Genomic DNA, 17,075 nt, shown 5'->3' on the forward strand with positions numbered 1-17,075 from the left:
AAAAGGTATAGCTGTAATAGTGAAGACAACTGTAACTCTCCGTTTATGTAGTATTCAAAAACATAAACACGCCTCCCTCCTCCATTAATGAAAATGGATGAACCCTCCTTTACATTGATCTACATCTAAATCAACAGAGCAACACGATTTTATGGCGCTTTGATGAATGTGTAAAACTGCACACCTAATAAGAAGATCTCAATTGAATAATTGACTCCTAGGTGTGTACCAGTGCATTATACATATACAAATTGTGCGGAAATGTAAGGTTTTCCTCATTGTGTTGAATTCTTCTATGTGGTGTCCTCTTCTTATAGCAGTTTTGGGCAAACCAAGTAAATCACTGAACCTGCCTTAATCAGATTAAATCCATAACAAACAGATTGATCAAGATTTGGATTAACCTGTCTGACATTACACTAATTCAGGGCAACAGAGACACCATCATACCATCATAAACTGCACAAACATCTGATCATTTCAGTAGGACAATCATTACAACAGTTGAATTCCCAGCACAATTAATTAATAAAATCAAGCAGATACCAAAGAATGCTAGATTGCAGTATCAGCCATTACAGCCTGGAGAAGTGTAAGTAAAACACAATTAAAATACAGTGATTTCTATACCAGCAACAAATCTCCATAGTGCCTTCACTGGGGTTTTGAGAAGAGCCTTGCTGTTTGTGTTTGTGTGCGGGATGATTAAGAGGCTGTTAGGGGTCATGGCAGGCCATCAGGGATTATTCCCTCCATCCACTGTGCAAAAGGTGTCCGCTGTCAAATGACTACTTTAACCCTTCAAAAGTCTCCAGTAAAATGAATGTGCTGTCTTCAACTGCTGACCCCTGTAGTGATCACATTCAGATTCATTTGACCTTCGATCTCCCTCTTCAAGGCTACTCTTTTTCTCTGGCCAGGACATCTCTCACCATCCCTTCTGTTTCCAAAGAATATGACATCATCCCACAGCAGCGTCCAGCAATTGACAGTGGGAGTCTGGAGAACTGGGGGTGGTGCTGCTCAACATGCTACTTTCATTCAACAGGCTGCTTTACGTTTCCATGGTAACACTGCATTCCAACGATCAGCTGCATGCAGATAAACATGTAAATTGCTAAATAAAGGGAAGAACATTTTTTCATAGCGGAGGATAATTTCATGTAAGGTTGGCAAGATGATGCATCTTCTTTAGCATTGCATTACACAAATAATTACAATTCAATAATTATATGTAAAGTCTAAGGGAAATTATCTTGGTGCTATTTGGCACAATATGGTTTTGCATTAGTTTTAAAACTACAAATAGAAGCTTCTGATATACAACAAAAGTTACATGTGCTACAAACAGTATCAGTCAGGTCATCTTATTTTCAATACAGGAACAGTCTTCTTATTTTCCATGGTTCTCCCAGTGCGAGATCTGGTAAACACTGCCATCTAGGGAACAACATATTTTAATGATGATTCAAAGGAACAGTTCGCCTCAAAATTTTAATTCTGTCATTATTTAATTACGTTGTTCCAAACCCCATATGCTGTTATTGATTCGGTTTAAAATAAAATGAGAAATTCTGAAGAATCTTTATACAGCTGTTTTCCATACAAGGACAGCTGATTTTGACTGTTACGCTCCATAAAAAAATAAAAATAATAATAAAAAAAACCATAAAAAGTAGTCCATACGGCTTTTGCGCTATATTTCAAGTCTTCTGAAGTCATACGATAGCTTTCTTTGTGTTAGGAACAGAAATAAAATGTAATTGTTATTCACTGATAATCTTGACAGCTGTGGTTATTATGAACTCCTATTTTAGGAAAAGAGCTGCATCAAGATTCTTAAATTCTGTTTGTGTTCAACTAAAAAAAACAGCAACATACGGGATGGAACATCAAGTACTTTAAATAATTTTTTATAATACTTATTTTTATTTCTAATTATTAATCTTTGTATCAAACTTTCCTTTAAAACTAAATGATAGACTTTATCCACAAGACTTTCTCATTTTTATTAAACACATGACACAAATGTTTATTGCAAATACATTTAATTCAATGTGAAGTCCATGATACAAAACCATTTTAACAAAAACAAGGTAAATTCAATGTTTTATTTAAATTGTTTTCGCACACAGCTGTTACTGAACTCCTCAATAGGAAACCAAACATAAATACTCTCCCAAAACCATGTGATCTGATTTTTTTGTGCTGTATAAACTGACTAACTGTCTAGCCCACACCCATCTCCAGTTAATTAGTTACCTGTATCCCCTTTAATAAAATTATAATGCTAACATGCCAAGCTGTGTTCTCTGCCCAACACCAGGCTGGGTAAAGATTGTGCATGAAAATGCAATGGGCACCATATAAAACCAACAAACGGTCCAAGGCTGCTTCATTTCAGCTACAATCACATGTTTGTCCATGTTCAGGAAGCCTTTGACATTGCATTAAAAAAGGATTGTAGTAAAAAAATGTGTAGTCAAATGGCAATTTCTTGATAGAAAATGTATGCAAGCCAAATGTAGATGCCAGAATGTTCAAGTGAAGGTGCTTTCACCATGAAGACCTGCATCTTTACCCCCCAATAAATATTTCATTCTTTTTTTTATTTTTTTAGCAGCTACATTTCCAGTTTAGCATAAGAGAGTTTACTAGAATTTGTTAAACAAAAATGGTAAAAAAAAAAAAATCATACATAAATAACACTGAAAAAAATACCACAAGGAGGCTTGACATTCTTAATAATGAATAAAACATTAAAATTTACCTTAAAAAAAAAATGGTAGTAGAAAAATACTAATGATAAATTCCCAATTTACAACAGACTAAATAGAAACAAAGACATTACCAAAAATAATACTGATATATTTTTCTTTACCTCCAAGAGCATATTTAAAAAATAAATCAGAAAAACCCTTGGCAAAAATCAATTTGCTGTGAGGTATTCGCTCCAGATTCTTCTGATCTAACAGGCTACTGAAAAAACTTGAGTCCTGCCACCAGGAAGAACTTTTCCAGGAAAATCTCAGAGTCCAGGACGGCGATGTGGGCTGCCCGACCAATCAGAGAGTTGGCGGTGTTGGGCAGCGCATGGATGACATCATAACGCACCAAGTTACAGTCTTTGTTCTGGAGCACAGGGAGTAGAAGATTCTCAATCATCTCAGCATACACTGGGCCTGACACCACATGAGTAGATGACAAGAGATAAACCAGCAAAAGAAGAGGGATATTTAGTTAGAAGCAGAAAAGTTAAAAACATTGTTAATAGCATCATTAAATTTGATGTGTGTAGTTTTTTCAGTGTTAAAACACTTTCTCCCATCTCAGATTAATGTGCAGTGACAACCATAATCAAACAATTTCACTGAAAAGTGCAAACACAGAGGTGTTCTTTGGCGCCTCCCAACCAGACGGACAAAGCAACATTGGCTGAACCAATGAGTTAAGTTTGGGGTGGGACTATCGGTTCTATTGCCAACCAATGGAAGTAATGGGAAAATCGGTTTGAAAACAGTCATTATTTTAGCAGTCCGTAAGGTAACACTAGTGGTGCAGAAATTAAACATCTTTTCTACTTGGGCTAAATGATCTAAACACAACAATTTTGTTCTGTTCCACATACAAAGCCATCGAATGGCATCAGAAGACTTGGGGAAAAAAGAAACAAGCCCAATGGATTATTTTAATTCCACTTTTTGAAAACTATTCCTTTAAGAAATATAAAATCAGACTTACCGGTCTGTTTGTCCTTTAAGGCTGTTTTGCACATCTCAATTCGAGCAGAGTGATAGGGCACATATCGATCCTGCAGAGATCCCACCAGCACCACATTCTTAAAGAACTGAAGACCTGAAACAGAGTGTGAGCATCAGAGTTCGAAGTAACCCAACCTAGCATCAACTCCTGCTGAATCAGAATGGCATTACGCTTACCTGCTTTTTTGCTCAGCTTATAGAGGAAAGTCTGGCGCGGGTCCGAGTGGTCTCGACAGGTCAGCTGCAGGAGAGAGCCAGATTTTTTCCACTTCTGCATAAACCACAACCCTGGCAAAGTAAAAATGAATGAGTGACTGTTCATGAATTACTGTCTTCAGAAATGTGCTGAGGTCATGAGCAGTTGTTACCAGTATTGACGAGGGCAGAGCTGTTGTACAGCGTGCCAAGATGGGGTCCAGACAGAGATAGAAACGTGTGCAGTCTGCTGAGAAAACACTTAAACCTGGGCCTCGTCAACACTGAGCGCACAATCAGATTTCCCAGAGAGTGACCCACAAAACTTAGAGACAAAACAGTGATTCCGTTACGCTAGGAGTACATCACAGTTGTATTTATGATACAAGTTTAAAAACATAATAAGCTTGCCATAGGAATCAATTATGCAATTTGGCATTCTCTCCTATGGCAAAGAGTCTTGTGGCATTCACTTTCCCATTCAAAAAGCCAATAGTATGTTCAATTTAATATTTTATGCAGCAAAATGGTGCCAAGTGCCCCCTATGTAGCCCACAAAGCATAATTTTGTGAAGCACGCACAGCCTCATTTATCTGAGCTTGAGAAAAAGGGTCTTACCTTATCTTGGAAACTGTTAGATTGTAGATTTGTATGTACAGCACTATTTCATCCAAAAGTCTGTCAGTCATCGACTCAAAATCTGCAAATGTGTCATTCTTGAATAATAACAAAAGAAAATGTTTTGCTTATTTACTTTTTCAAGCCATTTAATTGTCCCTTATTAAATGCAGTCTGCAGTGTCTTTATATACATATATGATAGATTTACAAGGTTACCTGGTTGCGCTCTGACATTAGGAAGTCTATGCGTGCCCCAGGTAAACCGAGCTCAAGATAAGTCTTCACCAGCCGCAGATCTGCACTATTACCTGAAGACATAAAGAGCGTTTTTATTACAAGAAAAAAAAAGAAAAAAAAAAAAAACAGAGGATTCAAACAAGATTATATAGGAATTGAAGAAATAATATGGAAATGTCTGTGTCTGCTCACCATCCAGGCCGTGAACACATACAACAAGGTGTATGCCCTCATCACAGCTTTCATCCTCATCCATACTGAAATAAGGTACAGTGGATGCCAAATCTGTCACCTCACTGTACATGAAGCCTGGCAACTTCAGTAGCTTCAACTCCTCTTTTGCTTGCACAAACCTAAACATATACAAAACACAAACAATGGAACAGTGGAATAAGATTGATCTTGCTTTAGAAGAACATACAAAGAAGGAACATTTAAAAATATTTACATGTGCCAGAATTATGGTTTAAAGTCAACATGAAACAGCATTTGCAACCCATACTACTACTGTACGTGTAGGGCAGGACTTCATTTTATCCATCAGGAGGAGATTGGATTATTACATTACATGAGGCGTTCCATATAAGAATGAAGCCAGACCTGAATGCGAGTCGATTGTGGAAGACTACTATGTGGTAGTTGAAGGTCAAGTTTAATAATAATAATTAATTACAATTATATAGCACTTTTCTAGGCACATCAAGTTTCTAGGCAGCATCTATCTGGATGATGCGACGGCAGCCATAGTGTGCCAGAATGCCCACCACACACTAGCTACTGGTGGAGAGGAAAGTAGAATGTGGTAGCCAATTCAGGGATGGAGATTATTAGGAGGCCATGATGGATAAGGGCAAATGGGGGGAATTTGGCCAGGACACCAGTGTTACACTCCTATTCTTTACGAGAACTGCCCTGGGATTTTTAATGACCACGGAGAGTCAGGAACTCGGTTTAACGTCTCACCCAAAAGATGGTGCTATTTTTTTTTACAGTATAGTGTTTCCAGTCACTACACTGGGGCATTAAGGCCCACACAGACTGAGCACCCCCTGCTGGCCTCCCTTATACCACTTCCAACAACAATCTTAGATTTCACCAAGAGGTCTCCCATCCAAATACTGACCAGGCTCAACCCTGCTTAAATTTAGTGGGCAAACAAGCAAGAGCTGCAGGGTGTTTGCATAACCCCAGAGCATATCAAGTTATATATGTTTTTAGTTTTTTTCTCAAAGCTATAAATGTTTGCTATTATTATTGCAATAACTTTTAATAAATTAATGTTAGGCAGCATTGAATTAAATGGAATATTGTGTATTTGATACTGTGTTAAATATTGGCAATATTTTAGAAAGGCTTGAAGTCTAAAGTCTCATAAAACAATGCCTAAATGTCTATTGCTAGAATTAACCTAGGTGGTGTCAGCAAAAAGGAAAGTAATTTTAGAGTTAAAGTTTTTAAGGAAGACAACAAAAGCAAAAAAACAAACATTATTTGGAATAATGTGCACAATAAGACATGTATTAAGGAAGCAAATAGGGTCAATTTTGATTTTATGTTGACTAAGTAATTTAACATTTAGAATCTTTGTTCTTTTCCTTGTGCACGACATATTTAGGAAGTGGAAGTAGAAACAACTCACGCTTTCATCTGAGCAGTGGGGGCACTCGTGTACCAGCACACATCATTGCTGGTAGGTGCTAGTCCAGCAGGCCGTGTCTGCAGGCCGACAGAGGTAACGCATGTTTTCTGAAGCTGTTCCAGTCCCAAGTTTTCATAAAGGATGCTCCTCCCCTCTGCTCCCCCATCCTCACACTTCTCTTCTTCCCCTGGAAGTCCATTAACATAAACAGGCCCATCTGTCTCCTCATAGTAACCGTTCTCAATCATCTCATGTTCCTGCTCCTCCTCCTCATCTTCATCATTAGCATTGGAGCAAGTCTGGATTCCCAGCGTTACAGCAGCATTCTCTAATGGGCTGATCTCGGATACATCAGTGCTTGAGCGCGAGCCAAAGTAGTTCTCCACAAAGCCTTTCTTCACCAGATCAGTGCTGCTGGTGGCTGATGTACTGGACTGGGCAGCAGTCTGAGGCTCACTACATGGACCACCTCCGCCTGGAAGATCGCTCTCAGCAGATTCCGTCTGCTTGTCTGGAGTTGAGGTTGAGGTTCTATGCTGAGCTAATATTCTAGAGCTGGATAATGGGAGGCTCTGAAATTCTCCAGAAAAAATGAGGCTCTGTTCCTGCACCAGGATGCTGGACTTCCTACTAACATTCTCCGTCTCTACCTCATCATCCGAGGGGAGCGAGTTGATGGAGGTGAGGGAAGACTGTACGCCGCTGACACCACTGGTGCTCTCTGGATTGATAGCCTCCAATGCAGCGGTTCCTCTGGAGGCAGGGCTGAGTAAAGCGGGTCTCTGGTGGGTATTTTGTTGAATCTGCTCAGAAGATGGCTCAAGCACAGTAAGGGATAAAGGAGATGGAGAAACTGGGACTAGCTGTGTCACAGAGCTGGACTCGCTCTCTATTCCTGAGTCTGAAAGACGGGAGGAAACAGGAGGAACACAGTCACTCCTAAAAGCGGCCGCACAACCTCCAACATCCCCAACTCGACTCTTGAACTCAGAGACATCGGTCTGTGTGATCCCTGGAACATCCCTCTTGGGGGTCGGATTTGTGTGGTATGGTAAAAGAATGGTGACCTTGTCGCCCTGGTAGGGGTCCTTGTCACTCGGCTTGACATCGATATGTCTAAGCCCAGAAGGCGGATGTGTCGAATCAACTCTGTGCACAGCTGCGCTCTGTGTGGCTTCTACTCCAGGACCTGCCTGGGGTCCCGCCAGAGCTTGCAAACTCAAAAGATTAGAAAAGCTGTCGCTCTGCATACAGACATTGTCTTGGCTGTAAATTGTGTTGCAGTCTTTAGCATTGTGAGCAAAATGGGTGCTTATAGTTTCATTCAGGAGGACACACTTGTATCCCAATTGACCACTGGGGTCAGCAGATAGAACTGCATCAGCTAACTCATCTTTCTGATTGTATTGAGTGTCAACCTCTTTGGACATGGTGGTCGGCTCACTTTGAGGAACTTTCAAGGTCTTGAAGCCTGTAAGGACCACAGAGTCTTTAGAGCCCTGCCTGGTCAGCTTCTTGGGATTTTCGGTCTTGGAATTCTTCCTTAGTTTAATGGATTTGGCTTTGGATTTGAGGGGAGGCTCATTTTGTTCAGGCCAAGCAGTGGCAAGAGCAGCTAGCTGCTTATTTGGGTATGGACCGAGGGCTCCTTCCCCACTTGCAATGAAGTCTTTTGAGCTGGACTTGTCTACTTTAGTGGAGACAGAGCCACTCCTAGTATTGTGGAGACCAAGCCATGGACCATCACAATCTTCAGGGTGAAGACCAAATAGTAAATAAGTAGTCATTTAACAGATATTTTTATCCAAAGTAAATTACAGCACAAATATTACAGAGTCAGTCTTCCTGAAGCTAATGGACTGTCCCAATGGTTTGAACCATCAGTCTATTGGTTACCAGACCAGATCTTTAACTATTACACCACACCAAGTGCAGACCAGACTAAACAGTTTGATAAGCACATTTTTCTTACCTTTGTTTACATTTTCTATTTAAACAAGAAGTTTAGGCAGTCCATAGGCAGTCCCTTTTTATATAGCCAATAGCCTTTAGTTTACATTATAGCCAGTTAAAACAACACTTGACAGCAAAACCACACTTGACGTAGACTAAAAGTAACAAAACTCCAATTAGATTTAAAGTTGTTTAACAGTCCAAATTCATTCACACCTTTTGCATTTTATACAATCATGGTAAGATATCAAAGCCTTGTTTTTTTAACCAAAAGCTGCACTACACATACCTTCAGTAATGGACTCTAGATATCGATCCTCAAAGATGATTGGAAGGGAGTTCACATCTCCATCAAGGTCAGCACATTCAACAGGAAGAGGTGGTAAGGACAGGAAATAAGAAGAGTTTTTGATAGCTGTGGTCATCTGTTGGTGACTGTGAGCACTTTTAGTAAAGAAAAAAGTTAATATGAAAAGTCATAATTTACATTTCTTCTTTTTGCTATAAAACATTACAGTAATGATATTTTAAGACTTACTGCTGTTCCTGGTAGGCCAGTGCACTCTGTCTGGGGTGTTCAAGACAAAAGAAAGCTTCTGCAAATCTTCGCACCTATTAAATTGGATATATGTAACATGAAACAAAAATGCAAAAACATTTAAGTGCTGTAAAAAAAAAAAAAAAAAAAGTGTGTGGTTGCCAAGTATGGGAAATCTGGCAATCTTTAGATACCTCATGATATGATCTGATTCCAATTCTGGAGGTCACGATCTGATTCTTAATATATCTCATTTTTTTTATTATTGATTATTTTTTAATACACATTAACTTCCCATTTTGACCAAAATCATGTTTCTTAAACCAAGTTTTCCTGTGACAGCAGGTCATTACTGTCTAAATCCACACTGGTGTTGATGTAGTTACAGCCTTGATGTGGCAGTAATGGCATCATACAAAATTATAAACACTGACTTTATTTCTTTTATTTTATTAAAAAAGTGGCTGTAAAAACAACTGATGCATCAGTGAATCAACTTTTTCTCCAACCTCTATTGCTATGGTGTTCTGAGTGGTTTTTAGCTTTGTGTTAGGATGTTGCTAGGGTGTGTTAAGTGGTTCCTTATTGGCTCAAAAAAGCCCACCCCCAAATCTCAATAGTATATGATATTTTGGTTCTTAGACATGTCTCCTTCAGTGTTAGTCAAAGGGTTTTTTCCACCAGTTTTATTGTTCACCTGGTGAAAATCATAAATCAGATTACTTCAAAAGTATCAAAACATCAATACAATACGATCTTAAACAAGTAGAATAGTTTGAGGTATCATTCATGTTCATAGTAAAGGTTGTGGGACAAGTTACATGCATATAGCAGTGAATTGTGAGAGGTCCTGGAAACAATCTCAGAACTTACCCGCAGTGTGTGGTGCTCCTGGGCCAGCAGTGCAGAGACACGGTCATTAAGCGACACCACTTCCAGGAAATTGCCCCACAGTGCCATGAGGAGAGAGCACAGCTGTGCAAAGTTCATGTTCACCAGTTCAGCTAGCTCATCTGGGCTCTCTTCCCTCTGCTGCTAAATATCACACACGCACAAGCAAGCGCATATTAGCCACCAGGGGGCACCAGCAAAGCAAAGTAACAACTATCAAACAACATTTTTAAGATGGACAGCTACCACTTTGACCAGTACAATACAAACACTTATAACACACCTTGACTTGTTCACAAAGCTCATTAAGTCGTGCCTCCACATCAAGTTCTTCTACAAAAGGGAAAAAAACAGCAGTGAGCTGAAAATGTTAATCTTACAAAATCAGTATGGAGTGAATGAGAAAGAAGGGTCTGTCTGAAGAGTCCTTGATTCTAACACATGAGAGGATGCCAGAGGAACAGCACAGGAAGTAGGACAGAGAACCAGCACTGTTCAAGCAATCCGACTGATCCCAAGTCAGCCTTAGATATGAGATACTACTAGAGGAAAGTAAGACTAAACTAAGATAAGAGCTTCCTAAGTGGAGGACGCTTTCCAATGACAAACGTCCAGGTAAGGGGAAACGGAAGAAAGATAAAGAGCTTAAAGGGAAAGTGCATGAAAAATGAAAATGTTACCATTGTTTACTCAACCTCATGTTGTTCCAAACCTCACATGGCTTTCTTCTCTGGAACAAAACAGGAGATGTTAGACAGAATTTAGGCCTAAGTCACCATTCACTTTAAATGCAGTGAAATGATTACAGTGAAAGTGATTGGTGACCGAGGCTTTCAGACCCTTATTTTCTGCCTAATGTCTCCTTTTGTGATTCATGGAAGAAAAACAGTTAATACAGGTTTGGAATAACATGAGAGTAAGTAAATGTGGACATAATATTCATTTTAAATTAGAATTTTTGAAGACACAAATGGAAGGCAAGAGGCATGTGGAGCGGAGGGTCGGTTTTGGAGTGACGTACCTATGTAGACGTGCCTCTGGCCTGGAGGGTAAGGTCTTCTGAGAACTCGTTCATAAAGGACCTGCATGCTGGGCTTGGCTAGTGGTGGCACATATAGGCACGTTTAAAACTTTCAATCTCACCTTTTGCTGTTTGAGCTTAGAGTTAATCCTTATATACATGCAAGTTTAGTCACAGGATACACTAGGTCAAAAGGCAGCCAGGGGTGAGTATTTTATCTTCGACTGAGTGAGTGAGAGTTAACAGTGTAAGTTCTGGAGTAAAATTTGTATTAAACACCAGTTTTAACAAACAGGAGATAAAAGGATCGGCATGCTGATTCATATACGAAAGGACATAAGCGTACAATAGAACAGCTATGAGGTAAAAAGGCTATTTCGAAACACGCAATTAACTAATAAAAGGTTAAGTTCACCCAAAATAAAAATTCTGTCATCAATGATTCACCTTCATGTGTTGCAAACGTTCTTCTATGGAACACAAAAGGAGACAGGTAATATGCTTACACTGCTACTTTCCATATAATGATAGTGAATGATGACTGGTACCATCAAGGTTCCAAAATGACAATAATGCAATATAAAGCTAATCCATGTGGCTAGTGTGCTATTTCCCAAGTCTTCTGAAGTCATACAATAGCTTTATGAGGAACAGAGTGAAATTTAAGTTTGCATTAATATTGTATGGCTTCAGAAGACTTGGCATATAGAACACAAGTCGTATGGACTCATTTTAAGCTTCTTTTAGAGCTCAACAGCACACGTCCCCATTCACTGTATTTCTATAGAAAAGAGCAGTGTGAACATTCTGCTATACTTGACCTTTTCTGTTCCACAGAAGACAATCATAAGTGTTTGGAATGAAATGAAGGCGAGTAGATGGCAGAATTTTCACTTTTGTGCAAACTATTTCTTAAAAATCCAGATAAGAGCGGCTAATTGAACAGTTATTCACAAGTGAGTATTTGCATTACTATAGGCCAAGTCCAAGTTAGTGTGTCAAAGTCAGTATTCAATGAGGTTGAGATAAAACATATGAGATACAAAACATTAATGTGTGAAAGCAAATGATCCCATGCACATAAAAAAACAACATAAATATCATGACACATACATATAAACAGACATATACTGAAGCACTGTTGCTAAACTAGGCATAAAAATCAAAATCAACCATTTAACAGAGCCAAAATAGAGCTTATCTGAAATATTAACAAATTTCTGTAACAATGTCAAAGTAAATGAAAACTAAAAACCTAAAACATGACAATTAGCACCCTAAATGCTCTTAACAGTTCAAAAATAAGGTGCAGTGTAATGCGTGTAAACTTTTAAAATAATTCCAGAATCCAAACTCTGTTTGGAAATCAAATTTGTATTGTTTTCCAGCTCTTATGGATTGCATACCTAGCTCCATAAGCTGACAGGAGGGCAGGTTCTTGGTTATGGTGGTTAAGTAGCAGAACAGGCCCTGATATGCTCGAAGGAGGCTGGCACACATGGTCTGGTGCAGGCTGATGGCGTGCTGTAGGCACTGATCCGATACCAGGAAGGTTTTTCCCTGCAAACCATGAGAAAGTCTTGAAGCATCACATAATAATGTGTGAACAGCAGGACCATCTTATTTTTTGTCTTAAGATTTTTTGCATTGACAAATAAAGTTAAAAAATTTTGCTCCCAATTCTCATTAAATGTAAATCACCCCCCCTCCCAAAAAACAAAACTCTTCATGCATCACTGAATAGTGTGTGAGCAGCAGTAACTAAAAGGGGAAATCTGTAATTTGTTCCTTGTTAAAAAAAAAAAAAGCTATGCTCTTTAAATAAATTAATTGCAATTTTGAAACCCATGTGTAAAATCATGACCACCCACAAGAGATAAAGACTCCAGTCACATCATTAACCCAATAAAAGGTGATTCTACATGTAGATGGTCCCCTCATGAGTGTTGCCAAGTTAAGATCACGTGACCAGCTGAATATTACTCACTAAATCTCAGTAACCACATTGTTATTGGACATTTGTACTTATGGATTTAGTTAATCATGACTTACTGTGAATATAGATTTTTTACATTGACATCTGTAACTGAAAAGAATCGCATATAAATTATGCTACATCCACACCACTAGATGTCAGCATAAGTCCAAGATGACATGACTATATAGCCAACATAATTTTAATTGGAAATATATTTTTGCTTCTATTTATGCTGATTTACCAAAACAAAAACATTTTATATATATTTGTTTCAAAGTAACCTCTTCAGTAATTAAAATGCTTTTGGAGCTGAGATATTCTTCTAAAAATCTTTGTTTGTGTTCAGCAGATGAAAGAAAGTCATACACATCTGGTATGGCATGAGGGTGAGTAAATGATGAGTGAATTTTCATTTTTGGGTGAACAATAATTTTAATGTGACTGAACTCTCATGAGAACTACTGTAATGCAAAACACAATCTCAGTTAAAGTATTAGCTCAAGCTGTTCAGTTACATAATGGTGGTGTATTTTTGGCAAGCCTTAAAGCTATCACTGATATGAGAGCAAATCACTGCCTGTGTACCTTGCTATGGAAAATGCTAAATCAGCTAGGTATTTTTAACTTTTAGATTAAAACTGAAATAAAAGTGAAGAATCCGCCCTAACTTTTGATCTCAAAAGCATATTAAAAGTTGATGTGCGTGTGTGTATTCTTACATCTGGGGACAGCTGTTTGACGTAGCTGCTGCCGTACACCACAGACTCCAGTGTGGGGATGAGAGAGTCTTTAGTCTGTGTCGGAGCATTACGGTTCAGCCAGGTGCTTTTCACAGACCGTGGAAAACTGAGGGGACAAATACGGAGTCAAATAAACCACATAAACACTTCAACAGCCATCAAAATAAGGTAAATCATTATAAATAATAATGTCTTGTTAAACCATTTAATATAAAACTACTCTCCACACCTAGACAAACATGTAACTAAGAAGCTTATTTCTTCCCTTGTAGCATACTACAAAATGACAATTACTAATACGTGTCCTGATGACCTGATTAGAGGTTGATGCAGTGCCACCAGCGAGGCATGGATAGTGGCAGAGATGACAGACAGATGGAAGTAGTCAAACATGACGTTGACGTGCTGGTGGATGCCTCTGTGGAGGCTAAAGTGCAAACGCAGTGTCCGACTGCTAATGCTCTGGAGAGAACTGGAGTCCTCAGGCCTGATGGTTTGTAAAAGCAAACACTGAGTTTTAAATCAAGTGAATTTTACAAAATGACAAACAATTGCATTAGCAAGCAACACTCAAAATAGCTATTATTGCCACACCACAATTGTTCAGTTATATTTCTACATACGAAAAGTCGCCATCAGTGAAGAACAGGTCCAAAGACAGCTGAAAGTCCATTTCATTTAAGGACTCTTTCACCTGAAGGGAACAATACATCTTAAACTCAGTCACCTGTGATGTAGGCAGACACGATTCCCTGATCTCATTCAGTGTTTGTTATTTGAACCATGAGACGCATTCTCTCATGGATTCTCTTAATTATCTGACCTTATTTGCGTCTAGCAGCATCATCACTTTGAATACGAGGGCATCGTTGACCACAATCTCCTCGTTTTTGTAAAGGATCTGAAAGGTTTTGCTGCAGATCACATCATCTTGAACTGTCGCTGGGAAAGCCAAATCCGAACCTGAGAGAAAACACACATTTACCCATTTACTTTCATTGTATGGAAAAAAGCTGTGTAAAGATCTCTCTAAAGACCTCCTTTTGTGTTCCACGGAAGAAAGAAAGAAAGCCGTACAGGTTTGAAAAATCATTCAGGCCAAGTAAATTATCACAGAATTTTCATTTCTGGGTGAACTTTTCCATTATAAAAACCATGTTCACGTTTCTGTTTCTTTATATGTGGGGATCTCACTGAACCACATTTAGTCATCAGAAGGCTTTTAAACAGATCTTGATAATTACTAAATGTCTTGTAATTCCATAAAACCAAAACATAACACCTCACACGAAGCAGTCACAGAGGGGGGCTGAGAGTGCCTTTTCTGCTGAGTAATTTTTGCTCTCCAAAAGGGACAACTGCAGTTTTATTAGAACATTCATCTATCAATGGAAAAACACAGAACTTTCTTAGAGATCCTTGATGAATCAAGATGAAATCTACTGGGTCTCAAACCAGACACCTTTTGAGCATGTACATAAAATGGTTTTCAAGCACAAAACAATGGCTAAAAAAAGGCCCCAAAAACATAATTTAAACAAATAGTTCACCTAAAAATGAAAACCCTCATCCTCATGACATAACAGATGTGTACACAAACTAAGATTTTTAGAAGAACATCTCAGCTCTGTAGGTCCATACAATGCAAATGAATGGTGACCAGAACTTTGAAGGTCCAAAAAAAAAGCATAAAAAGACACAGATCAGGGATGGCATGAGGATGAGTAAATTATGAGAATTTTTATTTATTGGTGAATCAGAACTATCCCTTTAAAATGTTGTGGTTGTCACAGTAGTTCAATTCTACCACAAATTTGATATAATATGAAAAAAATAATATGTTCATTAAATGGAAACTTTTCAATTTTTTTTAACGCTTTAATAATTTATGCATTTTAGCTTTATTTTTTTTTTACCTGTGTCATAAACTTTCAATCTTAAAATATAAAAATTTCAGTAAATATTATTAAAAATTATTCACATAATTTTCCCCCCGCAAATTTGATTATCCCTCAATTTCCATCAGTTTCACTAGCAATATTCCATTCAATAATTTTCAATGTTTCAAACATCATAATAAAGTTTAATGAAAAGGTAGTGTACTTGGTTACCAAGGAAACATAAGTGTTAGTGTTGAGATGAAATAGGAATAAGAAAAAAATTTTTTTAGAAATCACTGGCTGAATAATGATGCTTCTCATCACATTTCACCCCCAGGGTGTAAAACATTACACACTCCAACACATACACAGAGTCTGTTAGAGTAAAATAAAATATTCCTTATACCCACTGTGTCAATCATTGCAGGCCCGGAGGAAAACACGCAGCAATGTTGATGTATAATTTTAAGAGCCGAGGGCTATAGCATGTGAGAAATTGAAGTTTTAAACCTCAAAGGTGTTAAAACACGCAGCTTAACAGTGTTCCTATGAAATATACAGCCTGAAGAAACCTTTGGACAGGTAAAACTGATAAAACAAAAATATACAATATTTCGAAAACAATATTTATCTTTTATAAATTACAAATACAGTGTTTAGCATATTACATTTTTTGCATATTACAGGGCAGCCCCTGGGTAAAAAACATCTTCCACGGCATAGAATGTTCATTTAAAGTGTTTGTGTGTGATCACCTGCGGGATGCAGCAGACTGGCTTCCACCCTCTGTGGGACCCGTGGCGGCACTTTCATACTGGCTCGGATCTGATAAAACCTGTCAACACAACCAGGAAAACAACCTTTAGAAAAACTATTCCATAAAAAGCACAACAATTCAATGAGAAAACTACTAAACATGTAATTTATGACCCTCTCCCTCTGTATCTCTCTCTCTCACACACACACACACACACACACACTAATGGATCTTCTTTTATGAGCAGAGTCACTATCCTATTTGAACGACCCTAATTGATTGAGGCCTTGAATAACAGTAAAGTGAACGAACTATGTAAGGCAGACTTCTAGCGAGCAGAGGAGAGGCAAAGGAGACGTACATGTCATACACAACAAACTGCAGTTCACTAGACACAAAACGCAGGATTATTTAAAAAGGTGCCTGGAATTGTTCCTGGCAGGCAGCAGATGCCCTTACCTTGCCACAGGAACAATTCAAGGCACCTTTCTCCTATTGCAACACAAAACCACATAAACTGCCACTTAACCATCTGTAACTGAGCCAAGAACACTATATCACAACACTTTTCAGATGGCTTAGTTATTAGTGGTGCTTGCAAAGCATCACTATTGTAATCTCACATACTTATTATTTTTATTTTTATTTTTATTTTTATATCTCTTAACAAAACTTCGGCACCTAACTCGTCCCGCACCGTTTGGCGTAGACCCACGAATGAGGTGTCAAATCGAACGGCCTATTGAGGACACGTGTGCTATGACTTTTATAAGCGATCGGGGTACGGTATTTGCCCCAGGGGCAAAAAAGCGGCCGAAAAATCCCATAGACTTAACATTGACACAAACTTTGACGCGTCACAGC

The 17,075-nt window shown here is 38.4% G+C and overlaps 1 protein-coding gene across 4 annotated transcripts in view; it reads right to left on the reverse strand.

Moving 5' to 3' along the window:
- Positions 1–2,013: 2,013 nt before the first annotated feature.
- The window catches only part of LOC127661125 (protein FAM135A-like), a 28,097-nt gene continuing 13,035 nt past the window's right edge, over positions 2,014–17,075 (reverse strand). Inside the window, exons 4-22 of one of the 4 annotated variants that reach the window (XM_052151702.1) lie at positions 16,210–16,289; positions 14,398–14,537; positions 14,198–14,268; positions 13,888–14,061; positions 13,554–13,680; positions 12,263–12,416; positions 10,857–10,934; positions 10,119–10,168; positions 9,818–9,976; positions 8,945–9,018; positions 8,696–8,850; positions 6,454–8,203; positions 5,007–5,167; positions 4,794–4,885; positions 4,576–4,673; positions 4,130–4,281; positions 3,939–4,049; positions 3,742–3,855; positions 2,014–3,182 (exon numbers count right to left, since the gene is read on the reverse strand). In XM_052151702.1, the coding sequence (XP_052007662.1) occupies positions 2,977–3,182; positions 3,742–3,855; positions 3,939–4,049; positions 4,130–4,281; positions 4,576–4,673; positions 4,794–4,885; positions 5,007–5,167; positions 6,454–8,203; positions 8,696–8,850; positions 8,945–9,018; positions 9,818–9,976; positions 10,119–10,168; positions 10,857–10,934; positions 12,263–12,416; positions 13,554–13,680; positions 13,888–14,061; positions 14,198–14,268; positions 14,398–14,537; positions 16,210–16,289 (3,946 nt within the window). In that variant the 3' untranslated portion in view covers positions 2,014–2,976. Of the gene's footprint in view, positions 3,183–3,741; positions 3,856–3,938; positions 4,050–4,129; positions 4,282–4,575; positions 4,674–4,793; positions 4,886–5,006; positions 5,168–6,453; positions 8,204–8,695; positions 8,851–8,944; positions 9,019–9,817; positions 9,980–10,118; positions 10,169–10,856; positions 10,935–12,262; positions 12,417–13,553; positions 13,681–13,887; positions 14,062–14,197; positions 14,269–14,397; positions 14,538–16,209; positions 16,290–17,075 lie in introns of all 4 variants that reach the window. The other 3 variants (XM_052151701.1, XM_052151704.1, XM_052151703.1) reach the window with 3 other exon arrangements.

Source organism: Xyrauchen texanus, chromosome 20 (genome assembly GCF_025860055.1).
Source record: "Xyrauchen texanus isolate HMW12.3.18 chromosome 20, RBS_HiC_50CHRs, whole genome shotgun sequence".
Classification (NCBI taxonomy): Eukaryota; Metazoa; Chordata; class Actinopteri; order Cypriniformes; family Catostomidae; genus Xyrauchen; species Xyrauchen texanus.